General features: G+C 40.3%; 3 protein-coding genes across 4 annotated transcripts; all 3 read left to right on the forward strand.

Moving 5' to 3' along the window:
- Positions 1 to 153: 153 nt before the first annotated feature.
- Positions 154 to 2,201, forward strand: LOC110755032 (small ribosomal subunit protein uS13z/uS13y/uS13x). The gene is made up of 4 exons (XM_021956176.2): positions 154 to 314; positions 405 to 565; positions 1,035 to 1,223; positions 1,869 to 2,201. The coding sequence occupies exons 1-4, from the start codon at positions 312 to 314 to the stop codon at positions 1,972 to 1,974; spliced, it is 459 nt and encodes a 152-aa protein (XP_021811868.1). The 5' UTR covers positions 154 to 311; the 3' UTR covers positions 1,975 to 2,201.
- A 732-nt stretch (positions 2,202 to 2,933) lies between these two features.
- Positions 2,934 to 12,575, forward strand: LOC110755016 (RNA recognition motif XS domain protein). Of its 2 annotated transcripts, XM_021956157.2 has the most exons (4): positions 2,939 to 4,141; positions 8,088 to 8,395; positions 10,926 to 11,304; positions 11,398 to 11,662. In XM_021956157.2, the coding sequence occupies exons 1-3, from the start codon at positions 3,207 to 3,209 to the stop codon at positions 11,282 to 11,284; spliced, it is 1,602 nt and encodes a 533-aa protein (XP_021811849.2). In that variant the 5' UTR covers positions 2,939 to 3,206; the 3' UTR covers positions 11,285 to 11,304; positions 11,398 to 11,662. The 2 variants fall into 2 exon arrangements, with proteins under 2 accessions (XP_021811850.2, XP_021811849.2); XM_021956158.2 differs by lacking the exons at positions 10,926 to 11,304; positions 11,398 to 11,662 and adding an exon at positions 12,333 to 12,575 and having other exon boundaries at positions 2,934 to 4,141.
- A 681-nt stretch (positions 12,576 to 13,256) lies between these two features.
- On the forward strand, positions 13,257 to 16,846 carry LOC110755049 (FRIGIDA-like protein 4a). The gene is made up of 3 exons (XM_021956201.2): positions 13,257 to 14,291; positions 14,997 to 15,172; positions 16,053 to 16,846. Exons 1-3 carry the CDS (start codon positions 13,391 to 13,393, stop codon positions 16,542 to 16,544), a joined length of 1,569 nt encoding a protein of 522 aa, XP_021811893.1. The 5' UTR covers positions 13,257 to 13,390; the 3' UTR covers positions 16,545 to 16,846.
- Positions 16,847 to 17,372: the final 526 nt, after the last annotated feature.

The raw sequence follows: 17,372 nt of genomic DNA on the forward strand, positions 1-17,372 counted from the left end.
TTTCCATTTGGGCTTTAATATTTTGTTTTTCTACATGAGAATTACAATTCTAAAATTTATACTGTTTGGGGAACGACATCTTATGAGGATAGTCGAATAAATGATGGACGGCTACGAATTCATCAATAAGGAGTGCACGTAAGGATGTGCCGCAGCCCATAACACCCATCTAGGGTTTTGGGCTTTACGAACTTCCCCCAAATATAATCCTTTAAAACCATCTTTTTCTTTCACTGGCCTTCTCTCACCCGGCGCGCTCGCACACACACACGCAGAATCAGAGAGAGAGAGCAAACCCTAACGCCGCAACCATGGTGAGCTAACTCCTTCCAAACGACTGGTTTCGATCAGTATCTTCATCTTCAACCTTTAATCTTAAATCTTACTTTGATTTTCTTCTGCAGTCTCTCGTCGCAAATGAGGAGTTCCAGCATATTCTGCGTGTGCTGAACACCAACGTCGATGGAAAGCAGAAGATCATGTTCGCTCTCACCTCCATCAAGGGTATTGGGAGACGTTTCGCCAACATCGTCTGCAAGAAGGCCGACGTAGACATGAACAAAAGGTTCGTTTTTTTCTTCATTATTTTTTGTTATTTCCCTAATTAAAGTCATAGATCTATTTAGCCCAATGTGATTTATCATTTCCCGCTCCTTTTCGTTATTAGATGTAGCCATTTAGTTAGATTTTATTCATTTATGTAAATAACAATTATTAAATCTTGTTTAGTTTGACAACTTTTTTGCATAGTTTTGATGCTGGAATGCCTTGTGTATTTCCATTTCTTTTGAATATATTGGAATGTTATTTTCAATTGTAATATTTGAGCCGATTGTATTGGCACATCAATATTTGAATTATAAACCTCTTACTCCAGTGGTAAGTGATTTGGGCTAGATAATAGGGACCCTATTTTATTTTTCATCTTCATATTACTATATGATACTGGGTTATAAATTGACAAGCGAGTTCGGTATTGCGTGCACACAAGATCACTATTTAGTGTACATGGGTCTAATTGAGCCACACTGCAGGGCTGGTGAGCTATCTGCCGCTGAGCTTGACAACCTGATGACCATCGTGGCCAACCCACGCCAGTTCAAGATCCCTGACTGGTTTCTGAACAGAAAGAAGGACTACAAGGATGGTAAATATTCTCAGGTCGTCTCCAATGCCCTGGACATGAAGCTCAGGGATGACCTTGAGCGCTTGAAGAAGATCAGGTCTGTTTTCTAGTTGTTTTGCTTGTGTTTCAGTATTGGTTTTTTTTCTTTTGATGAGTTTCTGATATATTGTTGGTGGTGTTGTCATCTGTTCTCTTCTTGTTATGCTTCTGTCCACCGACTCTTTTTGCGTACTGTTGGCTTACTTTCTTATTCTAATATGTTTATGTGCTGAATCTTAATCTGAGCTTGTATAGCACTTCTCTCTCAGAGTTTAATATACTATGTAATTGGTTAGCAATATTGTCAGTGACTGGCAATTGTTCTAGATAAGATTGTCCTAGATCATTCACAGCTAACAGCTCCAAGTTAAATCCTAGTATCTGGGAAGTAGCCAAGTAAACTTATTTTCCTTTTTCGCTCTTGCATACTCTGTCAGAGCAAGAAACATGTTGGAAATACAAGTATTATAATTATCTGGGGTCAGTAATTTTTTCTATTCATCTGATATAGTAGTAGGTGAAGGATAGGTTAGACATGATGATGTTTGTTGTTTTAGTTAAATTTGGGCAGTTTATCTAAGTGGTTTTACTTGACAGTTTTTGATGTCTACTTGCCGACATATTATCTACTCAGATGAACATCTATATTGTTTAAGACTATTGTGCTTGGAGTTGTGACTGATATTTCTTTCTCAATGACCAGGAATCACCGTGGTCTTCGACACTACTGGGGTCTTCGTGTGCGTGGACAGCATACCAAGACCACTGGCCGTAGGGGGAAGACTGTTGGTGTCTCCAAGAAGCGTTGAAGAATTTTTATTGTCTTTCTTGGATGTTGTTTGGATATCATGTTTGCGCATTTTGTTTTACATTTTCAAATACCCTCTAGTTTAGCAACCTCAATCTACTTCAGTTTTGATGGATTCATGCAGTATGTCTAGCTGTCTTTTATTTGTTCCTTTTGGACTGCTTGGTCTTTTGTGTTTTGAGGATAGTATGTTATGCAATGGAATTTGATCCCCTATATTAGTTAAAATTCTCAATGATCCTTTTTATGATTTTGAGATTGTTGATAGGACAATGCCTTTCTGATTAGTCTTGCTTAAATGGGCCGTTACCTTTCTCTGATTGGTGCAGTCGAGTGGTTTGTAAATCATATAAAAACCAATGCACGTATTTGGTTTAGCTGGCATTGAAATAGATTAGTGCAGAATGGTTTGTTAATCATAGCAAAACCAATGCGTGTATTTGGATTAGCTGGCATCGAAATGCTATTGCGTCTCTTTGTGCCAGTTTAGTGTCGTAAAAACTGGTTGTCTAATATGTTTCGAATATACTCACGGTAACCTGGACCCAGTTGTTGTATAGTAGTATAGTTATGTAATACAACTCAATCACATGTTACTTCAAGCTTGCCTCAAATATTGAAAGAGGTGTGAAACCACGACATGATGAAATTCCATGCAAAACTTGAGTTTTGATTAGTGAATATGGTGTTGGCAACAATCAAGCGTTTGACACTTTTACATTTTGAGGGCGTCCATATTTCGTGAATCAATAAAAAGAATGTAAACTTGTGTACTGTTTTATATAGACCGTCATGTGTAACAGTTATCACGCACGGTATGTTGTGATTAGCCAAATAATATATAACACTATTTTGTTATCTGTAACGGCATGTTGTGATTAGCCAAATAACAGATAACACTATTTTGCTATCTGGTCAATAACAACAGAACATGCATGATAACTTTATATGGCAGTTTGTGATTGATTAGGAATAGCAAAACAGTGCTGTTTCACACAAACTTTCTTGAATCTCTGAACAAGAAAAAAAAACAGAACGGGGAGTCCAGTTAAGTCCAGCTTTGAGTTGAGTCCCTCCCTAAAACATAACCAAGTACCCCTAAGTTTTTCCCACTTTCCCAAACTCCCAGCAGCATCTCCCTCATACCTCTTTCTCCCACTTTCAGACTGAGCACTCTCTGTAGCTCTCCATTTTTATTAAATATAGTTTTGTTCCAAAATCCCTAGCCCCAGGATGGCCGGAGGTTCTCATCCCAAGGGCCCACCCCACAAGCCATCTTCTTCCTCCTCCGCCTCTAACCGCAAATCTCGCTGGGAATCTTCCCCCAACGCCGCTGCCGCCGCCGCCGCCATCACCACCAAAAACAATCCACCCGACCCCAAACCAGCGAAGCCCAACTCCGGCCCATCCCCCAAACCCGGCGCAACCTCAACTCCGTCCCATCCCAAGCACCCCCCATCAGCCCCCTCTCCCGGACCCGCTCCGTTTCCCTTCCCCGACCCGGCCGCTTTCGGCCCACCCCCTCCCCCAGTCTACGGCTTCCACATGCTCGAGCGCCGAACTTTCGTTCTCGCCGACGGCAGCGTTCGATCCTACTTCGCTCTCCCGCCCGATTATCAAGAATTCCCTCCGCCCATGGACCCGTCCGGCCGGTTCTTGCCGTTTGGGCCTGGTGGACCGCCCGGGCCTGGCCCGGATTACTGGAACTCACTCGGGCTCGACGGGCGTGGCCCCGCAGAGGGGCCCGCAAAGAGAAAGTACGCCGAAGAAGAGGACCAGAGGGATAAAGCAGGGGAATTTGGGATGCGCCGGCCGCAGTTTATGCAGCATGCCCATCCAAATGGGTTTCCGGTGGGTCCTGGTACCCGGGGAGAGTTTTTGGCGGGAACGAGTAGCCCGTTTCGGCGGGAGGCGGCCGACCAAGGCCGCGGTGGCGAGGAGGCGAGGGCTAACAAGTACATGAGGATTGGTGGTGGGGGTTATGAGAGTGCGGGGTTTAGGCAAGGTGGTGGTGAGAATGTGGTTCATAAGCATGTTCAAGTTGATCAGAGTGCGTTGAAGAAGGCGTTTCTTAATTACGTGAAGCTGATTCATGAGAATACGCAACAGAGGAAGATTTACTTGGAGGATGGGAAGAATGGGCGTCTGCATTGTCTTGCTTGTGCCAGGTCTGGTGCAAATTATTTGCTTTCTCTACGTTGCTGCTTTTAAAATATGTTTGTTGTTGATAGAATAATGTTTCATTGATTTCGGCATCTTCGGTTTATAGTGCATACTTAGGCTACGGGCTGTTCTAGCTGTTTAAGTGTAGGATAAGTGGACGTGGATGAATTTTGAGAACTGTGCCATTTACATTCTTCCCCTTTGCCATTGGATGAAATCGGTGGCATTTCTCTGGAAATGTTATATAGGTTACGCTCGTTTTATAAGTTAGGAACAGCTGTTTGTTTTTCGTTGCTTACCAATGCATTGCTAGAATCATCTATTGCATGGGCTGATGATGAAGTTGTAATGTATACATTTTGAAGGAGTATGGAGGGAAGAAAGGTAAGGGTGGAAGCTTTGATGTTGTAAGTGATAAGGATGCATAATAAAATTACAGCATAGATTTTAATATTGTCTAAGTCTGACTCACAATGTGGTCAAATATGGTATACATAGATAACTATAGTGAGAGTTTTTCGTGGAGATATAAGTTATATGTATGTATTGAGGTTTTTTTAATTATTTTTTTCAAATACAAGTAGGATTTATTGATTATGCTGTCCTTGTTGTTGTTGACACTACTTTTTGCATTAGCTATTTGGTGAAATTTCAGGACAACTGTGTTGGTCAATTCCAATAGACCTTGGTACACATTTCTCCGCTTGTGTGTGTAATTTATCTGTGATCCTCTAGGATATGGTGGCCTTCCATCCAATGTGCTAGACATGTGTGAACAAGGACATGTGCTTTGTGTTACGTGGTGGATATGATTTTTTTATTTATTTCTTGGTCTGGGTGGATGTGAATCTAACTTGCTTTATTTGTCAATAATCAAAGGGCCATCTCTAAACGTATTTATGAAAGTTTTACTTTGTCCAGGAAGTCTTAGTTATCTCCCCTCTTTTCTCTTATCGACTAAATGGGATCAGGAAGTTCTTTTTCCTTACTGGTTAAGCTTTCCAGCAAATGTATTAGGGTTTAGGAACGACTGAAAAAGGCATTTCACTTTTGGTGGAGAATGAAGACTGGTTATCTCCGTGGAGAGAAAATCTCCCGCTTACCTTTCTCTAATAATAAGGCTTCCACTGTTTTTTTTATTGAGAGTTCATTGTAGGTTTCTGAAAGCTTGCTTACTGCTTCAGTGGAAGCAGCAGCTTTGTTATTTGGTAGCTGCTGTTATAGTGTATCTTCAGGGAGGTTTTCATTTCATATATCTTGGTTTGTTTTTCTGTATGCAGCTGATAGTTCTACTATCATCTCTTAGATTGGAACTTTACCTAGCTAACTTATTTTGATTCAGATGGTCGCAGTTGTTTTGATAAGTTAGGCTATCTCCAAGTATGTGATGTTTGTTTTCTTTAAATATTATGCTTTCCTTAGATTTCCCTTTAGAAATCTAGACCATGAAGGTGTTTGGAGTATCATCTGTCCTTTACTTATTGGGTAAGAAAGGCTGTATTATTTTCTACTTACGTCATTACTTTCAGTCTATGTCAATTTTCCTACATTCTTATATAGTAAAGGTGGTTGCTGATTATTCCTATAGCTTTGTACATATATGGGGCCATAATTTTTATGTTTTAGGACTCTTAGTTAGATGGTAGCTCAAAATACCTGGTTAGTTTAGACTAAAGTTGATGGAGACGAGCTTTTCTTTTAGTGTTATTGAATGTGGTCTGGCCAGGCTAAGATTCAGATTGGGTTTGCTGACTTATCAGAAATATATTTGACTTGAGTAAGCCTCAGGTCATCACAGCTTATATCCCTGATTATTCAGTGCAATTGAATGGAAGTTGGATATGAGCATTTAATTTGATCCTTGCTTCATTTCCGTAAGTGTAGGTTGTGTCTCTACGCTTCTTTTAGATTGTTAGCAGTGCTGTCTAACTTGTTGCAAAATGGGCACTGGCTCTTAGTTTCTAAACTTTTGAGGTCTAGAGGCTAAATTAATTCGATTGGATCTTTGTTTTTGTTTTTTGTTTTGGTAGTTTGAAACCATTGGAATCCAATTTGTTTGATGGGGAATATGTATATGCATAAGAAAGGAACCTCATGACCTGTGCTTGTTGTTTAGTAGGATTTCGGTGATTTAGAAGAGCTTATATTTCAACCTGTATTCATGGCACATCGGTGTACAAACTTGTATTCGCCATTCCAGGATGAATCCAATGCAAATATTTAATATTATCTTTCTTTCTCTGCTCTAGGACTTCTAAACTATCAGTAGATTTTTGTTTCCAAATGGCTGTCTTTACTTGTTCTTCATTGATCTTTTATTGTGATGGATAGGAGCTGAGCGCATGTAAAGACTCATTTTTACTGCTATTTTAATACTTGTTTGGGCAATGTGGTTTCGTAGATGTTATACGGTTCCATATTCTGGTTAGTGGATTGGTATTGGTTATACAGTGTACGCAATAACTTCCATTTTCTGTTTTCCTGAATCCTATCCCGTCATTGCTAGATATATAGAGTATGGAAATGTGCGAGACATAGATTTAGTAGAAAATATGTTTTGAGCTTATTTTATTGGTAAGGACTCCATATGTGGATTCTTTGCATTTTTCTCCTTCAAAAAACATCAGATACCTTTGTATATTTTATTGCTGACTGGTTCTGATTGGTTGATGCCCTTGTTGTCTTCTGAGTTATGTCTGGAACATGAGTCATGAACCATTCTGTTCGTAATGGTTGGCCTTGAATTTGTGAACTTTCACTCATAGGCAGCAGACAATTGAAGCTGATTAGCATGTTGACTTTAATTGTAAAAACATATGAGGCTGACTCTCACAATGGAAGTAATTTCCTACAGAGTCTTTCTAGGATTTTTATACGAATTTTCCTTTTTTATAGATGGGTGACGTCTTTGTGGCTACATTTTTCTTTCCATGCTTTTTGTTCCCCTCCAATAAGTTGGGATTCTGTTGGCTTCAGCGGCATGTTTCTGTATGAACTAAGTTTACAAGAACCTCTTCCGAATTGCCTTTCATCACCATTGGAAGTAATAGTACTACCTCTGTCTTCTTTGTTCCTTTATAATTTTCAAAACCTAGACCACTTGCCATCACATTTGCATGAATCATTCGACATGGTTCATTAGAATACTAGGAATTTCTCCATGTATGAGGCAAAGGGACAAATTATTGTATGTTGAAATAATATTTATGCAAAGCCTCGGAAAAGTCAATAACCTATGCAGGTATGTGTGGTTCTGCTGACCTAGTTTGTGTGATTGTAATTAGTGGTAACTTTAAAAAGTGTTGTGGCAAAGGTTTAGAAGCCAACTTTGCTTAACTAAGGATTATATGAGAGACTTCAGGATTAGTGTTTTGATGTTTGACTGGGAGAGTATGAAACATAAGCCCTCCTATGGTGCTGAGTTACTTGTTTTCCCCTGTAAATTTCTGTGTTAGTTGTGGAAATTATGCGCTGTTGTGGTAAACCTGACCTTCTTTCGCTGCTGTGTAAGAGAATTTAGTTTGCATGAGTTACAGTTAGATGCATTTGTTGGCTTCTTATGTGCAGTAATTACTCCAATACATGATATTTTCTTATGGATGGTGCTAGAGTTCCTCGTGCAATCATCGCGTTATCTATGAATCTGAGGCTTGTGCTTGCACATTTATTTGTGTATGCCCCAAGCGTACAGAGCTATCGTTTTTCTTTTATAAATTATTTACCTTGTGTCAGGGTCTTACATTAGGTTATAACACCTAGGTGATATCATTTGATGAAACTATGAACATGAATCCTTGCTTAAGATGATAGAATGATATCAGCTCATTAGTATACTCCTGGTAAATGCATCTTCTTCATTGCCCTTTTGAGTTCGAACTTAATGGGTCATAATGCTATCTGAGAGGTAAACCTGAAATACATGTTCAATTCCCTTGATATGCATAATTTCAGGTCGTCTAAAGATTTTCCGGATATGCATAGTCTCATCATGCACAGTTACAACTCTGATATTGCTGACTTGCGTGTGGATCACTTGGGCTTACACAAGGCTTTGTGTGTTCTGATGGGGTGGGACTACTTGAAGCCTCCTGATAACTCAAAGGCGTATCAATTTCTTTCTGCTGAAGAAGCAGCAGCAAATGTGGATGATCTGATTATGTGGCCACCTGTGGTGATAATTCATAATACAGTTACGGGAAAGAGTAAAGATGGCCGCATGGAGGGTTTGGGCAATAAAGCAATGGATAGTATTATTAGAGGTATAGTTTCCTCCTTCATAGTTCATACTGTGCCATTCTTTATGCTGTTTCTATCAGAATGTACCTGTGGATAGGTTGGGCCCAGGTAAATGCTCTGCATGCATCCTATTTTAGCCCTGAGCCCTTTATTTGTATCTGCAATTCTGGAGACCACGTTTGAAAAGATTAAATATCTTTATTGGATGGAGGCAGCCCTTTCTTAAATACAGCATACTGCCTGTCTATTCCATAGGATATCTCTGCTTTGTTATCTTCCTCCTGGGGAATATAGTTAATTAGTTTGCCATAGAATATCTCTCAAACTCGTCTAGTTTTCATTGTTATAAAGTCTGCAACTGTCACCTTTTATGGGTTGATTGATTTGAGTGTGGAAAGAAAGGGTCTTGCCGGTGCATGTGAATTAGTATTAGTGCCTCCATGATTATATATTGGTTTTGTTTTATATACTTCTTCTGGAACTTGGGGACGTGGTTAGAAATCTTTGTTATGCAACTTCTTGAGCTGAGTGGCAAATATAGAAGGCATTTCTTCCCTTAGTTTGCAAGGATTAGGCCACATGAAGATGAGTTGTTGCATATGTCATCTTCTTCTTCTATGTGCCATCGTGCCATGCTTGTGTTCTATTTTTCTGCGGCAATTAAAGTATGGTTGAGATGAGCATATGCCAAACCGATCCTATGCAGGGTTTCTAATTTATGTACTCTTTTTATTGCATTACCTTCTAAGCACCAGCAAGGAATTTGGGTTGGTTGAATCTCATTCTTCATTTTTAATGGTTCAGCCTATGGTTTGTCCTCCTGTTTGGGTTATTGGTCATCATGTACGTACCTGCTTAATTGCAATCTATTTTATTCTCGTTCTCCAGGGTTTGAGTCTGATGTCATCCTTTTTAAATCTACTCCCCCACCCTTTTTTTGATTAGTTTGACCTTGTTAACCAATTGTTTGATTTTGACTTTGGACAGAACAATTCCTAACTTCCATGGTCTAGTGACTTTGAAGACACAATTACTCTGTGGTCCAGTCCAGACCACAATTACTCCGTGGTCCTGTCCAGACCACAATTTATTAACTTTAAGCCAGTTAAGCTAACCTGTTGTGTTGACATTTAAGACTGCATTTCCTTTCAAACCTTCCTATTTAATGGATTTATTCATTTTGAATTTTGTGTGATGATTAAATTAATCCTTGCGCATAGGCTTGGCTTTTCCCCATACCTGTACAACTGCTCTTACTACTAGCTAAGAATAAGGGAACCTGGGTTTGGCTTACCAGGATCTTGGACTTCCGATGTCAATGATTAACAAGTGCAAAAAATTACAGTCTCTCTCAAGTTGTCTTAAGTTTTCTGTTTTTAAAATTTTGGTTTGCCATGAGGTACATGAAAGGATTTGTTAATTCCCTATTCGAATAGGCTGGGTATTGTCTCATATTGAGTTATCTTGAGGGAGAAGAATGCTGGTGTCAGAACTTTTTCTGCCTTACCTAAACCTGTAAGCACACTGGTTTTTGTTGTGTAAAAATCCTGAGCATGTTTTTTTCGTTTTACCTGGTATGTCCACTATATGCATTACCTGACGTGCACTATCACATCCTTTTCCCCTATTTTGGTGCATCGCTCGATCCTACGTGATAAACTTCACTTCGTCCATGCACTTCAACTCCAAGCCATTCAGCCAAAAATGGCAAATTGGGCCAAAACCTCCTACTGAACTGAGACAAACCAAGAAGGGCACTGTCTGGCAAAATGAGCAATGTTCTCAGATCTCCCATAGATAGAACCTAGATAAACTTGAAAGGTTTACTCTTACATTTTATTTAAACTTTTGTTAAATGGTTTTCCCTTGTTTAATGGGCTTGGTTGCTATTTTAGGTAGTTTCTTTCAAACTCTCTAACTTCTTCATAATATATGATTACGGTTTTGTACTTGGCTTTTTTATCCACTGCAAAATGATGCCATTTGTATAGGCAAGTGACCCTAGCCTGGTTGTATTTAGAGTTTACTTGTGTTGCAAATAACATATAAGACTACTCCTACTTTGTTTTTCTTTGTTTTTGGTGGTTTATTCTCCGGTTACTGGATCTTATACCTTTTTTTTGTTTATTCTTTTTCTTTTATGCTTATGGACATTACAATTGATATTTGCAGCCTATCATCTTGTTATTAGTCGGGTATATTAGCTATGTGCTTTTGTATGTATTTTCTGTTCATTTAGTCATGAGTACATATGGTATGTTTTCCTTGCACCATGTGAGAGCCTTTTGACGCTGGTCTGGTGGTCATCAACAAAACCGTTTTCTTAATGGTTCCTATCAATAAGGGGTTGTTTTAAGTAGCTTTGGATTTTCGATAGAGAATCTGAAGCCGCCTTCTATTGCTGCTAGCAGTCGTTGTCATGGCATGTGGAACAAATAGAGAGGTTCCATTCTGAGCCTTGATGGCTTCATTGTGCACTGAGAGAATTTGCCCCAAAAAAAAGAAGTCCTTTTGACAAGTTACCTGTTTTCCTGTGGCATTTCTGATAAGCAGATCTTGGATTTGGGAGTGGCAAGTCAAAATCCTTGTATGGTAGAGATGGTCATTTGGGTATGACTCTGGTTAAGTTTTCGGGTGACGAAGCAGGCCTTAAGGAGGCCATGCGCATGGCAGAATTCTTTGTTAAGGACAATCATGGACGTAGGGCTTGGGCTCGTGTACAGCCCCCAACGCTGGGCAGTAAGGATGACGAGAACAATCAATACCTTGTGAAGTTGGACGAAAAGACGCGGGAGAAAAAGAGGATCCTGTATGGCTATCTTGGAACTGCTTATGACCTTGACAAGGTTGATTTTGACACAAGAAAGAAAGTTGCGATTGAAAGCCTAAGGGAATACAAATCAACCAAGTAGATTCCAGGTGGCATTTTAAGGTATTGTAGTTTATTTCCATATATCGTGTCATTTATTAGTTAAATACCTTATCATAGTGAAGGTGATGGAAGCTTTTTGTAATTCATGGACAGCATTCTCTAGTGCTGTGTGGCGGCGGAGTCCCTTCGGATGCCTGCCTATTATTCTTGGAAGTGTAATGGCCTGTCTTGGTTGGTACACAGCTTTTTCCTGCTACAGCTTTGCTGTATTCAGGCACAAGAAGAGAATTCAAATTAGAAAGAAGAAAGATTTAGAGTGCTTGTATTTTTTTTGAACAACTTGTCTGACCATTGCAGCAAATAATTGCTCAATAATTAACTTGATTGAGCCTATTGGAAGTTCAATTCACCAGGACTAGATTTATTTTCTACGTGTTTTATTGTTTGATGTTAATGGGAAGGAAAATGTTAGTTGTACTAGACTTTGATTGTCTGGTACAGTCATAGGGGTCTTGCCTGCCATGTGACTTTGATTGTCTGGTACGATCACAATCCCTGGGACCTGTCTTTCCATTCCATGTCTAATTCCCCACCTCTCATGTGGGCTTGACAGTCCATTGGGCCTCATAAATACATCTTCATAAATGGGCCAGGCTGACTGGATATGAATCTGTTGACTTCTTCTGTTATCCCATATCAGTCCATCTCATACAAAAGGAGGCAAAGGGTTGAGATGTAAATCAGATCAAACTATACGATTCCCGTTAGATTTAATAATATATTATATGATTTCTCTTCATATTGCAAGGACTGCATTAGTTCCTAAACAGGAGGATGGATTTACGTAACAAATTTTTGGCTGTTTGAAGACATAATTATTATTGCTCTAATTTATTATTATTCTATATGAATGAGAATGATGTGTGTTTGAGTATTATTTTATTCACACAATTCATATGCGTATTTTGAGTATGTATAAATTCAAATTCATTTGCAAAGAGTAGGTGTGGATCTAGTATAAAGAATTTTGTTCCCATATAGTTTATTGAGAAATAACTAACAAAAGGAAAGATTCCTTTTGTTGTTAGTTACTCATGGAAGCCCAAGTCTGACTCAAAGACCGTGGTGTGTTGCCGTTATTGTAGACCGTAGATAGTGAATGTCTGATTCACGACTGATCATCATGCGCATGCCTCATTCTCGTCTCTTCTGTTCAGTCTCTCACGAGCTACATGATACTCTTTTCTTTTCTAAGACATGAACAATATTTTAAAAAACGAAAGAAAAATAAAAGTGATAGATTGCATTATAATTCGGTCGTCACTTACAAGAATTAAGGAACGGACAAGCGTTACATGATTTTTTTTTTTATATACAAGCGTTATTAAAGAATGGATAAATTGAACTTCTTCGAACATAAAGGTTAATTCTCTTAACCACTCAAACTACAAACTCCGTTATCAAGAAGCCGACGAATCCAACTTAGACTTCATATATAAGAATGAAAAGGTTATCACATATTACATATCATAATCGATCAAAAATAGCAAAACAACATTATTCCCGTTCAACGTAAATTTTGTTCCACCACACAAATGTTTGTCCTCACCCACACCTACCCGTCAATCTATCACTTCTTTACTTTATCTGACTCTATCCATGTGGTGGTCTGAGTGGGCCTGCCCCACCCCACCACCTCCCCAACTCTTTACTTTCTCCAGCTTTTCATCCCCCACTCTCTCTCTCTACTTTTTCTCTCTCTGATCTAACTTCGGTTTCCGGGAAAGTGCTTCCCCCTCATCCAAACACCCTCTTATATCTTACGTCATCATTATCACTTTACCAAATTACTATTCTTATCCTGCGCACCCCCACCCTCCCGCTCACTTTAGCGCCTTCTCCCGCCACGGCGCATTATAGTATCTGCTTTTTGAGACTCTTCTACACGTGTCTTCCCCTCATCCACCCACGTCATCGCAATGTCTTCTTCTTTCTCCTGTCCACGGCTACCTTTAGCTTAAGCTCAGCTCAACTTGCTTTATTTCTCTTTTTCTCTCTCTACCTCCAAATTCTAGGGTTTCTACTTCTCTCTTCCCTATCTTGTTCGCTTGGCTACTACTGAGCTAGACCGTACTACGACAACCAGATGGGGTCGATCCCCGATCCCGGCGAGTTGACAGAGTTGACTCCGCCGAGCTTCGACGAGTTCCAGAGGCAGACCTCTCTCATGACCAGCTGTACTCTACTGTGGAAGGAGCTCTCGGACCACTTCACGTCCTTGGAGCAGAATTTACTGAAGAAATCTGAGGCCATCAAGCGCAAAATTCAAAACCTAGAGCAGGAGACCAAGGAGTCACTCGACGAGCTCGAGCAGCGGGAGGTCACAATCATGGAGAGCGTAGAGATCGCGGTCGGAAAGGTCGAGAAGAGCAAGGAGGCCGCGCTCAAGGTCTTGAAGAGAGGTCGCTCCGACGATGACGACGGAGAGGTGGACGACAACGAGGGATTGCTGATGAATCTCAAGTCCTTGTGCTTGAAGATGGATTCTGGACGGTTCTGGAGGTTCGTGACGGCGAGGAAGAAGGAATTGGAGGCTCTGAGGTCACAAATGCCTCTGGCTTTGGCTGATTGTGTTGATCCGGCGAAGTTCGTGCTCGAGGCGATATCGGAGGTGTTTCCGGTGGACAAGAGAGTTGACAAGAGCGAGAGGGGTAACGATTTGGGCTGGGCTTGCGTTCTTGTTCTGGAGTCTCTGATTCCGGTGGTGGTCGACCCGAAGATCGGGAAATCAAGGCTTCTGGTGACGCCGAGCGTGAAGGAACGTGCCAAGGAGATCGCCGAGACTTGGAAGGCCAGTTTGGAAGAGCGAGGTGGCATTGAGAACGTGAAGACTCCTGATGTTCACACGTTCCTGCAGCATTTGGTGACTTTTGGGATTGTGAAGGAGGAGGATGTTGATTTGTACAGAAAACTTGTGGTTGGGTCGGCCTGGCGCAAGCAGATGCCTAAGCTGGCCGTTTCGCTTGGCCTCGCCAAGAAAATGCCGGGTGCGTTGCTAATTCTAACTTGTTCTTTTTTATTTCTTGTGCTATTAGCCATGTCTAGTTTTCCATGTAATTCGTTGGCCATTGCTTGGTTTTGTTTAGAGCTTATGGAAAATGTGTGTTCCCATATGTACCTATTTGAGCTCTATATATAATGGATAAATTGGCATGCTTCTATGTGGTTTCTGGTTAGTAAATTTTGAGCAAGGCTTATGGGTTTGATCAGGTCAGATTATTTCTATGTGGAAATTTCTGCTCTTTCCAATGATAAATTTGTATAATCGTTTCATCAGTGTTGCATATTATCACCTTTATTCTTCAGCTATTCCCAGTTTACTTGTTTATTTCTTACTTCACATATGACTGTATGATGGATCTAACCTCTATCCCTAACGATTTTAAGTGCAAACCTCTTACCTGCCTTTTGAATCATAACTTGTGGATAGTAACTGTAAAACCTAATCAATGTTTTATGCCCACATGCTTTGTAATCGCTCAAGTGCTCAAGTCTCCCCCAAACTTTAATGTTTTTTTTTTCTCAAAGATTTTGACATTATGAAGATATCTCATTGACCTTGTAATAGTTTTGCAAAGATATTAAGTTTTCTGTCTGACTTTCTTCTGAATGTTTGGATATGGTTCATTATGTGTACAGTAAGAGGGCCCCTTCTCTAGATTGTAATGTATAGAGGCTGTTGCTATGTGCAGATATGATTGAAGAATTAATCAGCAGGGGACAACAGCTTGATGCGGTACATTTCACTTATGAAGTTGGACTTGTGCACAAGTTTCCTCCTGTTCCTCTGCTGAGAGCTTTTCTGAAAGATGCTAAGAAAGCTGCAGCTTCTATTATGGAAGATCCCAATAATGCTGGTCGAGCTGCGGTATGATTTTAATCATTGCACCGTATTGGTGTTGCATGATCCTGCATGTTGTGACTTTCAGTCGTGAATATGCTTTTCAAAGCGTTGTCTGGTTCTTTCTTTACAACATTTCAAATTCCAGTTATGTGTCTGTGGGTGGGGCAGAGAGGGGGTTGAATTCCCTTCCCGCCTTCTCATTCCCACAAATCCCTGTTTTTTTCTCCCTTCTCAAATGATTGGGAGGGGAGATAGAGGGAGAGATGGAGGGAGAGAGGGGAAAGAAAAGGGAATGTGAAAGGAACTTTTCCCTTGTTTGTGTTTTAAGGAAGGTAGAAAGGGGGATTCCCCCACCCCCACAAAAAGCTTTCTCCTCTAATGGAGAGGATGGTAGCCATCTACAAAAAATACTTAATATCAACATCTTACCCTATATTAATTATTACATGTGAGTGAAAAGTCAATGTCTAAATTTCCACTCTCCGTTTCAAACATGACGAAATTTCCTCCATGCAATTCTTCCTATTTCATTTCATATTCATGCTTGCTCTCAGAGTTTTTATCCCCGGTTTTTATCTTATTGTTGGAAAAAGTATATATACTGAAAAGTTTTGGGACAACAAACTCCTGCTATTGGAGTGGAATTTGATTTCCACCTTATGTGTCAATTAACTGGTGAAGCAGTAGGAATAATCAGGCATAATACATCTTGTTATGGATGTCTTGATGATGAGGCATTCTGCAGTCATTCACATCCTTGTGTCTCATTTCTGATTTCTTTGGAAAAATGTCCTTAGAAGTGCATGAACTTCAGTCTCCTTTCCTCATATGCAGAATAATCAAACCTGTAGAAACCTGCGTTTTCATTTGATCACTAATATTTTCTTTATTACTTTCTGTGCAGAACCTAGCTGGACGCAAAGAGCAGTCAGCACTCCGAGCTGTCATCAAGTGTATTGAAGATTACAAACTTGAGGCAGAATTTCCTCCAGAAAACCTCAAGAAGCGCCTTGAGCAGCTAGAGAAGGTGAAACCAGAGAAGAAAAGGCCAGCTGCAGTCCCTGCCAACAAACGAACACGAGCCAACAATGGAGGTCCCATGCCTCCAGCCAAGGCTGGACGCTTGACGAATGCATATGTGTCTTCTTTCCCTACACCTCCTCCGACGTTTGTCAGGTCTCCTTCCCATGCTCAGTATCCTGCTGGGTACTCACCATACCATTCCCCACCCACCATGTATGGCAGCAGAAGCCCACCAACCAATCCCTATGCGTACTCACCTGAAGCCGCCCCTCCACTTGCCGGATCATATCCTGGAGCTCCCATGAACTATCCTGCATACGGGGGTTATGGCAATGGTATGGTACCAGCTTATCAGCAGGCTTACTACCGATAGATAATGACACTCTTGTGAAGATGGTAACCACTGATATGATGACTCATCCCCAAATCTCATCCTCTTTTTATAATGGCTTGTTTGTAATCACTAACCGTTTAATGGTAGCGATGTCTGTGTGTTAATCATGATATTTTTCTCGTGCTTCTTGCCTTCTCATGGCGGGAAGCTGTATTTCTAATGTTGATCAAACTCTAGTAGTACTAGGTGATTGTGAAAAGTTGTTAGGATGACTGAAAAACATCAACGCAAGGTACCACCCTACTGTTATTCAGTTTAGTTGTAGGACTGTTACTCTTCTCTATGCTTCTCTTTACCCCACGTTTATTCTTGATTGTGTTCAAATTGAACCGTCATTGCATGCTTTATCTTTCAGGCATGAAACTTTTGCTAGGCTTGATATTTCTAGGGCCTAGATCAGTTTACACAACCATAAACAAAAGTTAAACTCCGATCCCAAGTTGTAAGGTGCAGCACAGCAGTGGGATTTATCACTGCGGGTGGTTAGGTTAGATAACAGATGTTCTTGTTTGTTTCAAGTGAAACCTCAAAATTAAGATATGGTGAGCAGAAAAGCCTCTCTTTGGAAATCAAATCTCATTTTGTTTCGAGAATTCATCTACCAAAACTCAATTCACGCTATCCTTATGCATTTTTATTCCTCGAATCCATATAATTTTCCTTCCGCGTTATATGTCTCAACTCTTAATCAGTCAGTGGTGTCTAGTTCAGTGTAAAAGGGACTTGACTTGCAGACAAGTAGTCTCAAGTTTGAAACAGCATGATAACTTGAAAACTCCCTTTCCCTTCCTAATTGTAGCAACCAAA

Source organism: Prunus avium, chromosome 1 (genome assembly GCF_965620075.1).
Source record: "Prunus avium chromosome 1, drPruAviu1.hap1.1, whole genome shotgun sequence".
Lineage (NCBI taxonomy): Eukaryota > Viridiplantae > Streptophyta > Magnoliopsida > Rosales > Rosaceae > Prunus > Prunus avium.

Bases quoted from the DNA above. Each gene is read 5' to 3' on its own strand.
- LOC110755032 (XM_021956176.2), top strand. The intron at 566-1,034 runs GTTCGTTTTTTT...GCCACACTGCAG, and splicing joins GACGTAGACATGAACAAAAG to GGCTGGTGAGCTATCTGCCG. The intron at 1,224-1,868 runs GTCTGTTTTCTA...CTCAATGACCAG, and splicing joins GAGCGCTTGAAGAAGATCAG to GAATCACCGTGGTCTTCGAC.
- LOC110755016 (XM_021956157.2), top strand. From the start codon at position 3,207: ATGGCCGGAGGTTCTCATCCCAAGGGCCCACCCCACAAGCCATCTTCT. The intron at 4,142-8,087 runs GTCTGGTGCAAA...GCATAATTTCAG, and splicing joins CATTGTCTTGCTTGTGCCAG to GTCGTCTAAAGATTTTCCGG. The intron at 8,396-10,925 runs GTATAGTTTCCT...TCTGATAAGCAG, and splicing joins AATGGATAGTATTATTAGAG to ATCTTGGATTTGGGAGTGGC.
- LOC110755049 (XM_021956201.2), top strand. From the start codon at position 13,391: ATGGGGTCGATCCCCGATCCCGGCGAGTTGACAGAGTTGACTCCGCCG. The intron at 14,292-14,996 runs GTGCGTTGCTAA...TGCTATGTGCAG, and splicing joins CCTCGCCAAGAAAATGCCGG to ATATGATTGAAGAATTAATC. The intron at 15,173-16,052 runs GTATGATTTTAA...CTTTCTGTGCAG, and splicing joins ATAATGCTGGTCGAGCTGCG to AACCTAGCTGGACGCAAAGA.